At 37.7% G+C, this 11,503-nt stretch overlaps 1 protein-coding gene across 2 annotated transcripts; it reads left to right on the top strand.

Annotated features, from left to right (window-relative positions):
• Nucleotides 1-11,347, top strand: LOC113080849 (hyaluronan-binding protein 2-like). 2 transcript variants are annotated; one of them, XM_026252904.1, is made up of 16 exons: nt 1-126; nt 417-537; nt 626-712; nt 2,745-2,852; nt 2,931-3,047; nt 3,196-3,306; nt 3,711-3,882; nt 4,171-4,265; nt 4,443-4,562; nt 7,821-7,940; nt 8,747-8,866; nt 9,240-9,531; nt 10,033-10,175; nt 10,486-10,620; nt 10,710-10,855; nt 10,959-11,347. In XM_026252904.1, exons 1-16 carry the CDS (start codon nt 67-69, stop codon nt 11,121-11,123), a joined length of 2,112 nt encoding a protein of 703 aa, XP_026108689.1. In that variant the 5' UTR covers nt 1-66; the 3' UTR covers nt 11,124-11,347. The 2 variants fall into 2 exon arrangements, with proteins under 2 accessions (XP_026108689.1, XP_026108690.1); XM_026252905.1 differs by lacking the exon at nt 7,821-7,940.
• The last annotated feature ends 156 nt before the right edge of the window (nt 11,348-11,503 follow it).

The following is an 11,503-nucleotide window of genomic DNA, read 5'->3' as shown; positions in this document are numbered from 1 at the left end:
TTATACACAGAGTAAGATTTCAAGCAGATCTGCTGTGTGTCACTCCTCCAGAGAACAACGACCAGCATGAATCTCAAGCTGTGGCTGCTGCTCCTCTTTCTCTGTGCTCTCATTATCCCTGCACAGGTGTGTACGGACAATATATACTGATCATTATATAGAATCATTACCTTACAATAAGATTACTGAATTTTTAGCACAAGACATACATTATTCTGAAAATTCTGGATGGAAGAATTATGAAACTATATTATGTTTAGTTTTTCACTTGGTCAAAGACTGTTTGACTGAATATATAGTAAAAGCTTTTGTAATTATTCATATTGTCTAATGACTGAATATTAGACTTGAATCACAATGATCTGTTCTTAATGAATTAATGTATTTTCTGAGCAAGTTTCTCACCTCTCAATTAGCTGCACAAAGACAAACATGATAAACACGATAAGCATGCTGAACGTGCTAAACATGAGCACCGTGGCAAACATGGGAGGCCTGGTAAACATCATGGAAAGAGAGGCAAAGAAAGATTGGAGAGTAAGTGTTTGAATTTTGGGTTGGAATATAATACATATGCATTTTCTAAACGTCTTTGCAAATGTTCTATTTGGAACAAAAATATCAGGCCTGAAGGCTGAGTTTGGCAGCTCAGATGACTCTGATGAAGACGATGATGCAAACAAGTGGCTATTTGAGCTTCAAAGTCTCACAGGTAGGATTCATTCACAAGGACACACGAAACTGGTCAAAAGTGACTGTAAAAACGTATTTATAAAGTAAAAAAAAAAAAAAAAAAAAAAATTCAATTTCAAATAAATGCTGTTCTTTTGAAATAATCAAATAATCAATAAAAAAGTCACAGTTTCCAAAAAAAATAAAAAATAAAATAAAATAAAAAAAAACTTTTTTTTGCAGCCACTGTTTTCATCATTAATAAAAATAAGAAATTACTTAAGCACCAAATCAGAATATTAGGATGATTTCTGAAAGATCATGCAGAGATGTATAAAGTACTAGAGAACCATACTTGAGTAAAAGTAGAAGTGCTCTATCAAAAAAATGACTTGAGTAGAAGTAGAAGTGCTCTTTAAGCACCACACTTAAGTAGAAGTACTAAAGTATTCAACATTTTTTGTACTTAAGTATTGCAAGTAAGTTAGTCTATTTTAAAATGTACTACTCAAGTACTGAAAGTAAAAGTAGAAGTATTGTGTTATGTAGCTATTAAAGAAAGTAGTCAAAAGTTTGAACATATTGTTTTTACTATTTCAAATGATTAACCTAAAGGACAACCACAATTCCTTTGACTGTAACTTCTTGTAAACAAAAAACGGTTACTAGGGTTAGTTAGCCCAATTTGCAAAATGATGTCATTAATAACTTACCCTCATGTTGTTTCAAACCCCTAAGACATCAGAGGGTCATTTAGAATTTTTTGAAGCATCGAAAATACATTTTGGTCCAAAAATAGCAAAAACTACTACTTTATTCAGCATTGTCTTCTCTTCCGTGTCTGTTGTAAGACAGTTAAAAACAAAGCAGTTTGTGATATCTGGTTCGCGCACGAATCATTCGATGTAACCGGATCTTTTTGAAACAGTCCACCAAATCGAACTGAATCGTTTTAAACAGTTTGCGTCTCCAATGCGCATTAATCCACAGATGAATTAAGCTGTTAACTTGTTTAATGTGTCTGACACTCCCTCTCAGTTAAAACAAACCAATATCCCGGAGTAATTCATTGACTCAACAGTACACTGACTGAACTGATGTGAAGAGAGAACTGAAGATGAACACCGAGCCGAGCCAGATAATGACTCGTTCACGAGTCAAGAACCGTTTCTGTCAGACGCGTCCGATTCGTGAACCGAGGAGCTGATGATACTGCGCATGTGTGTTTTAGCGTGAAGCAAACCGACACACAGAGCGTCTGAAACGAACTGATTCTTTTGGTGATTGATTCTGAACTGATTCTGTGTTAATGTTATGAGCACATGTGCAGTCAACGCCAATGACGCCATTGCATCGAGCGCAAAATAATCGGTGAACTGTTTTCTTCAACTGGTTTACTGAATCGAACTGTCAGAAAGAACTAACGTTACTGGTCATCCGAAAACCGATGCAACCGGTTCTTGACTCGTGAACGAGTCATTATCTGGCTCGGCTCGGTGTTCATCTCTCTCTTCACAGCAGTTCAGTCAGCACGCGCAGTCTCGCTTGATTCGCTCAATGATGTGGCAGCTTCATCAAACCTGCCATCTACAGTTCTGGCAGTGGTTTGTAATGGAATGATTCGTAACATTATTATAATTGTAACGAGTAACGATGCAGCACATAAAAAAATATCGGAGTAAAAGTATTAAACTCAGCGAAAATATGTACCGAAGTAAAAGTGGAAGTAGGAGAAAAAAATAATACTCTAGTAAAGTACAGATACCGCCTTTTAGTACTTAAGTACAGTAGTGAAGTAGTTCTACTTCGTTACTATACATCTCTGAGATCATGTGACACTGAAGACTGGAGTAATGATCCTGAAAGTATACTGTTGCCATTAATGGATTAAACCACATTTTAAAACAGAAAACACTTATTTTAAATTGAAAATATAACAATATTCCTGTTTTTATTGTATTTTCCAAAACCAGCCCAATACACAAACCAAAATACATCGTTATAAACATTGCATCAAATTAAATACAAGTAAACTAAAAGCCAATAAACGTTTCCCCCTTTTGGTTATTCAGGGAAATGCAGTCCAAATCCTTGCCTGAATGGAGGGGTGTGTGATGAAAAGAAAAATCATTTCAAATGCAAATGCCCCAAGCAGTTTGTAGGTAGAAGGTGCGAGAGAGGTATGAGCTCACTTCACACTGTATCATATTTATATAGATCACTGAAGTCATTTTGAAAGGCACGATGTTTGTTTTAAGGGAAAAGGGTTTGTAAAAGGGGAACCTGTGGGGCAGGACTTTGTCTTCTGACTTCATCTCCTCCCTATTATAAGTGCAAGTGTATTCCACCCTTTGCACCACCAAACTGCAAAACACGTAAGACGTACAGCACTGAACTCATTCTGTACCAAGCCACTGTTTTTTAACAAACAGACGCTAACATTTCAGATTCTAGAATGCTCAGACAAAAAATGAGTTTGTTTAGGCCTACTTGTTGATTCATGATTATTGCCCTTTTGTCTAGTTTCTCCATGTGCTCCAAACCCTTGTCAGAATAATGGCAAATGTGTTGATGAAGACGATGATTTTGAATGCATTTGTCCAGATGGTTTCAGTGGGCAATATTGTCAAGTCGGTGAGTAAATAAATACAGAGATTCTGTGTTTCTCACCTTGGATTAATATCTGTGTATAAAGGATTCTGAATTTACAACATATTTCAGAAATGGAATGCATGTTAGCGAAGAAGACAACCATTCGTTTTTTATTTATTTTTTTATTTTTGTGCTTTATACATAAATAATGACTAGAAAATGTTAAATGCAATCTGTTACTACACATATCATACGTTTTTACCCATGAATAACATGATTTTTATTGGGTCATTCCAGTTGAACCATGAATCTTAACTTTACTTTTACACAATGTCATGAGGTTTTCAGAGGTTCTTTTCTGTAATTCTGTTTCTTTTTTATGATTTTCTTGTGACATGAGAACAACATGACCATACAATCATAGTGCACTGTGACTTTATCCTCAGACCCTGATGACTGCTATGAGGGCGATGGACAGTCATACAGAGGGAAGGTGTCCGAGACAGAAGAAGGGGATGAGTGTCTCGACTGGAACTCTGAGTTTCTTCTGGATAAAGGATCTTTTCCTGCAGCGGCATTTGAATCTAGTGGAGGCCTGGGACCGCATAACTTCTGCAGGTAAAAAAAAAAACACATGTGGACAAAAAGCCAGCGACTATATATTTAATTATTGACTTAGAAGTAGTGCATTCTTTGTTTTACATTTGTCAAAATCCTAAAACTTTGTCAATTTACAGATTTAATTTTGACTCAGACTTTTGGACTCCATCATATGTGCAAACATGCAAAAAACAAAAAAACAACAAAAAAAAAAAACACTTACACACCTGAGCTTGAGCTGCAATGGACTCATATTCATAGTAACCCCCAACTCAACTGAAAATCCTACACCTTTCTGTATTACAGAAACCCTGATGGAGATAAGAAGCCATGGTGCTTTGTAAAGAAGAACAGAAGACTTCGATGGGATTACTGTGATGTTAGAAAATGTCCCACGCCTGGTAAGATTGATGATTAAGACACAGTGTGGTTTATAATATGATACTTTAAAGTCGAGAGCTCTAACTCAACAACAGATGACCCAGCAGATGTATTTAATTGCATGAACTAACATTACTAAACCTGCATTAAATTTCAGTTTTGCCACAAATTATTCACATGCTGCAATTATTCTTCAGCAACCACTACCAGAAAAATGGTGTCCACCACAGCTGAAGCTCAACCCACCACAATTGCATTCACAGACAGTATTCCACCAAAAGTAACTACTCTTCAACCAACCATACCATCTACAACAGGTAAGACTTGTCTGGCAAAATTGATGACGATTGATGATTGCATTAGTGTATAATCCAGTTGTGTTCCATTGAAAGTTTAAACCAAAAGCTGTGAAGTTTTTAGCAACAGTCACTGATATTCAGAATCAGAATCAGAATCAGAATGAGCTTTATTGCCAGGTATGTTTACACATACGAGGAATTTGTTTTCGTGACAGAAGCTCCGCAGCACAACAGAATGACAGCGACAGAACATAAAACACATAATAAAAGAATAAAAAATACAAATATGTAGACAGTGAATGACAATATACAAATGACAATTGTAGGCAGGTATATTACAAAGTGAAGTTATGTATGTACATATATATTGTGTGCAAAATTTAAGTGTATACTAAGTATGTGTGTTAGATAAATAAAGTGTGTGTGTATATAAATATAAAGTGTAGTGTGTTCGCCATTATTGTCAGCTGTTCATAAGATGGATTGACTGAGGGAAGAAACTGGTCCTGTGTCTGGTTGTTCTAGTGCTCAGTGCTCTGTAGCGTCGACCAGATGGCAACAGTTCAAAGAGGGAGTGTGCTGGATGTGAGGGGTCCAGAGTGATTTTGACAGCCCTTTTTCTCACTCTGGATGAGTACAGTTCTTGAATAGATGGGAGAGTTGAACCGATGATTCGCTCAGCAGTCCGGACTACTCTCTGTAGTCTTCTGAGGTCAGATTTAGAAGCTGAGCTGAACCAGACAGTTACTGAAGTGCAGAGGATGGATTCAGTGATGGTGGAGTAGAACTGTTTCAGCAGCTCCTGTGGCAGGTTAAACTTCCTCAGCTGGCGGAGAAAGTACAACCTCTGCTGGGCCTTTTTTACGATGGAGTCAATGTGAATGTCCCACTTCAGGTCCTGAGAGATGGTGGTTCCCAGGAACCTGAATGACTCCACTGCAGTCACAGTGCTGTTCATGATGGTGAGTGGGGGGAGTGCAGTGGGTCTCTCCTGAAGTCCACGATTATCTCCACTGTTTTGAGGGTGTTAAGCTCCAGGTTGTTGAGACTGCACCAGACAGCCAGCTCTTTTACCTCCTGTCTGTAAGCAGACTCGTCACCGTCCTGAATGAGGCCGATGAGTGTGGTGTCATCTGCAAACTTCAGGAGCTTGACAGAGGGGTCCTTAGATGTGCAATCGTTGGTGTACAGGGAGAAGAGCAGTGGGGAGAGAACGCAGCCCTGGGGAGCTCCGGTGCTGATTGTACGGGTGCTGGATGTGTATTTTCCCAGCCTCACTAGCTGCTGCCTGTCTGTCAGGAAGCTGTTGATCCACTGACAGACGGAGGTGGGCACGGAGAGCTGATTTAGTTTGGGCAGGAGGAGGTTTGGGATGATCGTGTTGAAGGCCGAGCTGAAGTCCACAAACAGGATCCTCACATAAGTCCCCGGTCTGTCTAGGTGTTGCAGAACATAATGCAGTCCAATGTTTACTGCATCGTCCACAGACCTGTTTGCTCTGTAGGCAAACTGAAGAGGATCCAGCAAGGGCCCAGTGATGTCCTTCAGGTGGGCCAGCACCAGTTTTTCAAATGACTTCATGACTACAGACGTTAGAGCCACAGGCCTGTAGTCATTTAGTCCTGTAATTTTGGGTTTCTTAGGGATGGGGATGATGGTGGAACGTTTGAGGCATGAAGGGACTTCGCACAGCTCCAGCGATCTGTTGAAGATCTGTGTGAAGATGGGGGCCAGCTGGTCAGCACAGGATTTCAGACAGGCTGGTGTAACACAATCTGGGCCTGGTGCTTTTTTCCTTTTCTGCTTCCGGAAGACCTGGCGCACCGCATCCTCGCTGATCTGAATTGCAGGTGTGGGGGAGAGGGGGGATGCAGGAGGTGTGAATGGTGAGAGTGCTTGATTGGAGAAGTGTTCAGGATGGGTTGCAGGAGCTGTTAATGGTGTGAACGGTAGTTTGGAGAGGCATTCAGGGCTGGTTGCAGGAGTTGTGAAGGGTGTGAATGGTTTTGTGGGGAGGCGTTCAGGGCAGGTGATGGGTGTTCTTTCAAACCTGCTGTAAAACTCGTTCAGATCGTCTGCCAGTCGTTGATTCTCTATGGTGCTGGGGGGTGGTGTCTTGTAATTGGTGATCTTCTTTAGACTTTTCCACACTGATGCGGAGTCGTTGGAAGTGAACTGAGTCCTTATTTTTTCAGAATAATTCCTTTTTGCCACTTTGATCTCCTTTTCCAATGTGTATTTAGCCTGTTTATACAAGACATTGTCCCCCTTCACGTAAGCATCTTCTTTGGCCTGACGGAGCTGTCTGAGTTTTGCAGTGAACCACGGTTTGTCATTATTGTAAATTAGTTGAGTCTTTGTAGGAATACACATATCCTCACAGAAACTGATATATGAGGTTACGGTCTCTGTGAGTTCATCCAGATCGGTGGCAGCAGCTTCAAAAAACACTCCAATCAGTGAGGTCAAAACAAGATTGTAAATCCTGCTCTGCTTCATTAGTCCATCTTTTTACAGTCCTTGATACAGGTTTAGCTGATTTTAGTTTCTGCCTGTAGGACGGTATATTAATGGTCATTCTAAATGTAATAGTTTGTTCTTTTGAATTTAATTTACTGAGAGATGGTCCAAGAGTACTTATATTTCCATTAGCACTAGGACTTTTCACTGTTTGTATTACTCCAGTTGTCTATGTAAGAGTGAATGGAGTTTTCACTTACCCTTTCTGCAGGTAGGTGGTGAATAACAGCGTTGGGGAAAGTTACTTTTTAAAGTAATGCATTACAATATTGAATTACTCAAAGTAAATTATTGCATTCATTTTATACTTTTAAATGTTTTACGTTACTTTTGCGTTACTTTTTTTCATCTGAACTGTTTTTTTTTTTTTGTTTTTTTTTTTACATAAAAAAGTTATATTTTTGGCAAATGTACCAAAAAGTTAAATTAATAATCCTCAGACTGAAGGAAATGTAAACTCATGTCTGTACTGTGGAGGGAGCAGCTCAAAATTTGCATGAGGAATAGGATGTGGGAGAAGTTCAGCACTCTTCAGCAATATTTTATTTTATTATTTTATTTATTTATTTGCTTATTGGTATGGTTGAATTGGATAATCGAAGGTCAGCATCAAAGATATTGGTTTTAAAAAATGGGATTTAATAGATAAAGGATATTTTTGTTAACATTTATTTATTTTACATTACTAAACCTGCATTAAATTTCAGTTTTGCCACAAATTCAGACTGTAATTCACATGCTGCAATTATTCTTCAGCAACCACTACCAGAGAAATGGTGTCCACCACAGCTGAAGCTCAACCCACCACAATTGCATTCACAGACAGTATTCCACCAGAAGTAACTACTCTTCAACCAACCATACCATCTACAACAGGTAAGACTTGTCTGTCAAAATTGATGACAATTGATGATTGCATCAGTATATATTCCAGTTGTGTTCCATTGAAAGTTTAAACCAAAAGCTGTGAAGTTTTTAACAACAGTCACTGATATTAATGGTCATTCTAAATGTAATAGTTTGTTCTTTTGAATTTAATTTACTGAGAGACGGTTCAAGAGTACTTATATAATTTCCAGTAGCACTAGGACTTTTCACTGTTTGTATCACTCCAGTTGTCTATGTAAGAGTGAATGGAGTTTTCACTTACCCTTTCTGCAGGTAGGTGGGACGAATAACAGCGTTGGGGAAAGTTACTTTTTAAAGTAATGCATTACAATATTGAAAAACTCAAAGTAAATTATTGCATTAATTTTGTACTTTTAAATGTTCTACGTTATTTTTGCCTTACTTTTTCTCATGTTTTTTTATGGAAAAAAAGTTATCTTTTTGGCAAATGTACCAAAAAGTAAAATTAATAAACCTCAGGCTGAAGGAAATGTAAACTCATGTCTGTACTGTGGAGGGTGCAGTTAAAAATTTGCATGAAGAATAGGATGTGGGAGAAGTTCAGCACTCTTCAGTAATATTTTATTTTATTTTATTTTATTTATTTGCTTATTGGTATGGTTGAATTGGATAATCGCAGGTCAGCATCGAAGACATTTGTTTAAAAAATGGGATTTAATAGATAAAGGATATTTTTGTTAACATTTATTTATTTAGCATTACTAAACCTGCATTCAATTTCAGTTTCGCCACAAATTCAGACTGTAATTCACATTGCTGCAATTATTCTTCAGTAACCCCTACCAGAGAAATGGTGTCCACCACAGCTGAAGCTCAACCCACCACAATTGCATTCACAGACAGTATTCCACCAGAAGTAACTACTCTTCAACCAACCATACCATCTACAACAGGTAAGACTTGTCTGTCAAAATTGATGACGACTGATGATTGCATTAGTTTATATTTGAACAAATTTTAAAAGTCTAGGAATTATACACTTGACGACTTTGTAGTTAGTTACAGAGAAAACTGAACATCATGACTGTGGATCGCACACAATCAGACTTTCAAGTCTGTATCCATAATCACAGCCTGTATCCATAATACTATTCTATATCTTTGAAATTGGTTAACTCCAACTGCCCAAAAAACACCAGAACGTCCTCCAGTCCTCCAGACTGCAAATCAGGACAAAAGTCATGTAGTGTATTCCAGCCTTAATTGCCAATATTATGTCTAAAATTTAAGTTACTTAATATTAATGTCTTCTTTATTGAAAACCAGATGGTAGCATAACCCCAGAGAGCACCAGTTCAGCCCAAATAGCCACTACTCCTGTCCCGACAACCCCATTACCTACGATCGACGCTTCAACAAAGAGCTTTCTTACCTGTGGAAAACCTAATCCGAAAAAACAACTTAACCGGATTTATGGGGGTCTTAAAGCTATTCCTGGAGCCCATCCATGGCAAGTATCCGTACAGGTGAAGCCTAAAGGATCCACCCAACAGTACAGACACATCTGTGGAGGCACCCTTATCAAGCCTTGTTGGGTGCTGACTGCTGCCCATTGTATGTAAGTATGGCCTTTAGTATACAGTATTAAAGAACATAATGGACACAGAATAATAAAGACACAAGACATGATTAAGATTTGGGGTAGTATAGCCTAATGGTTAGATATGGAATGGTATCTCTGGTAAGATTTGAATCTTAGATGCAGTTATAATTATTATTATGTGTAAATTTTAATCAAGGCAATATGTTTACTGTCTGGTTTGATTTTCGGATGGTATATGTGTGTTTTCTCTAAATCACACAGAAGGTGAAGATTGTGTAAACTCATCACAACATTTCTTTTTCAATCCATGATCACTGTAAACTGGTTCGGTTTATATTTCACCACTTTTAACTAAATTAATCTGAAAATGTAATATTAAATTTGACTTCTTATGCATTATTTTATTAATCGTCCATGATTCTTTTAATAATCTGGAAAAAAGTATCGTAACAATATTTCACATTAAAACCCAAATTAACCATAGCTTGGTTTTATTTTCTTTTTATGTGTGTACAGTAATAAAATAAATGACTACAGAGTTATATTGGGGGGACTAAATCTGATACAAAAGGAGCAAACAGATCAGACCGTACTGGTGGAGGACACCATCATCCATGAGAAGTTCAAGGAAACCGCTGACACCGTCTACAATGATATTGGTGAGCAACATAGACATATTTGCACAAACGGATTCTAATTATATTCACTGCTATAGATTGATGTGTGCATGTGTGTGTTTGTTTTTTGATATTTATTTTTGTTTGGAATCAGATTCTAGTGTTATCTTTAAGTAATCTAATCAGGCTTTTATTTTGAAGTGCATCTTTTTACTTTTCATAGCTGTGGAAAAAACTGACCATCACCTTATAGCATTTTGAGCGTTAGCCATTTTTAGTGGAAATGATGTAGTGTACACTGCAATTAAGTAGTGTACAACTGATCAGACAATACATATTTCTTGTGGTGCAGCTCTATTAAAACTGAAAGTTACTAATGGAGAATGTGCAAAGGAAACTCAGTTTGTGAAGGCCGCCTGCTTGCCCAATGAACCTTTTGCAGATGGAACAGAATGCAGCATTTCTGGATGGGGAGCCACAGAGACGTGTATGTATCCGTATGTCTATTTCTGAATTTGTGTTGAAGGTTCATCAATGAAAGGACTGAATCTGTTCTCTTTTCTTTCCTGTCCATAGCAGAGTATGGCTCTATGCATTTGCTTGATGCACAGGTTTTGCTGATTTCTCAGGAGGTTTGTTCAAGCAGTAAAGTATATCCTTCTCTGCTGGATGATGGCATGTTTTGCGCTGGTTATCTCAAGGGAGGAGTGGACTCCTGTCAGGTGTGTCCTAATTCTAACTGTATAATGTTGTTTACTAATATTAAAAGCCGATGGTTCTGCCGTAAAAAATAATGATATTAACATTCAACTCTCTTTCTGAAAGGGTGACTCTGGTGGGCCTTTAACCTGTATGAGAAATCAAACACACTATATCTATGGTATAGTGAGCTGGGGAGACGGCTGTGGGGAGAAGAACAAGCCTGGTGTCTATACCAGAGTCCTTAAATATTTGGATTGGATCAATAAAAAAATTGGTGGGACACAGTAGCATGTCCATGAAAGATTAGCCACAGCCAGTGTTTTCTGTTGTGTAGTCTGATCTACCGGTAATGCTTTGTACACATTAGCATTGTAGAGTTTCTGAAAGACTTCTGAAATAAATGTGTCTCAGTTTCCACATACAATTAAGCATTACAACTGTTTACAACATTGGTAATAATAAAAAAAAAAATGTCTTGAGCTTCAAAACATCATATCAGAATGATTTCTGAAGGACCATGTGGAGACTGAAGACTGGTGTAATGATGCTGAAATTGTACATTTGCCATCACTGAAAAAAAAAAGAAAACATTTTAAGATGTATAAAAATATAAAATTGTAAAATTTTAATAATATTTCACAATATTACTGTTTTACTGTAGTTTTGTC

This window comes from Carassius auratus, unplaced genomic scaffold (assembly GCF_003368295.1).
Source record: "Carassius auratus strain Wakin unplaced genomic scaffold, ASM336829v1 scaf_tig00032276, whole genome shotgun sequence".
NCBI classification, from domain to species: domain Eukaryota; kingdom Metazoa; phylum Chordata; class Actinopteri; order Cypriniformes; family Cyprinidae; genus Carassius; species Carassius auratus.
This window is presented reverse-complemented; position numbering and strand designations above follow the sequence as displayed.

What these genes read in the sequence shown, in the direction of transcription:
- LOC113080849 (XM_026252904.1), top strand. Translation starts at nt 67, where the DNA reads ATGAATCTCAAGCTGTGGCTGCTGCTCCTCTTTCTCTGTGCTCTCATT. An exon ending in TAGAAAATGTCCCACGCCTG is followed by an intron (nt 4,266 to 4,442) that starts GTAAGATTGATG and finishes ATTATTCTTCAG; the next exon opens with CAACCACTACCAGAAAAATG. An exon ending in GAGGAGTGGACTCCTGTCAG is followed by an intron (nt 10,856 to 10,958) that starts GTGTGTCCTAAT and finishes TCTTTCTGAAAG; the next exon opens with GGTGACTCTGGTGGGCCTTT.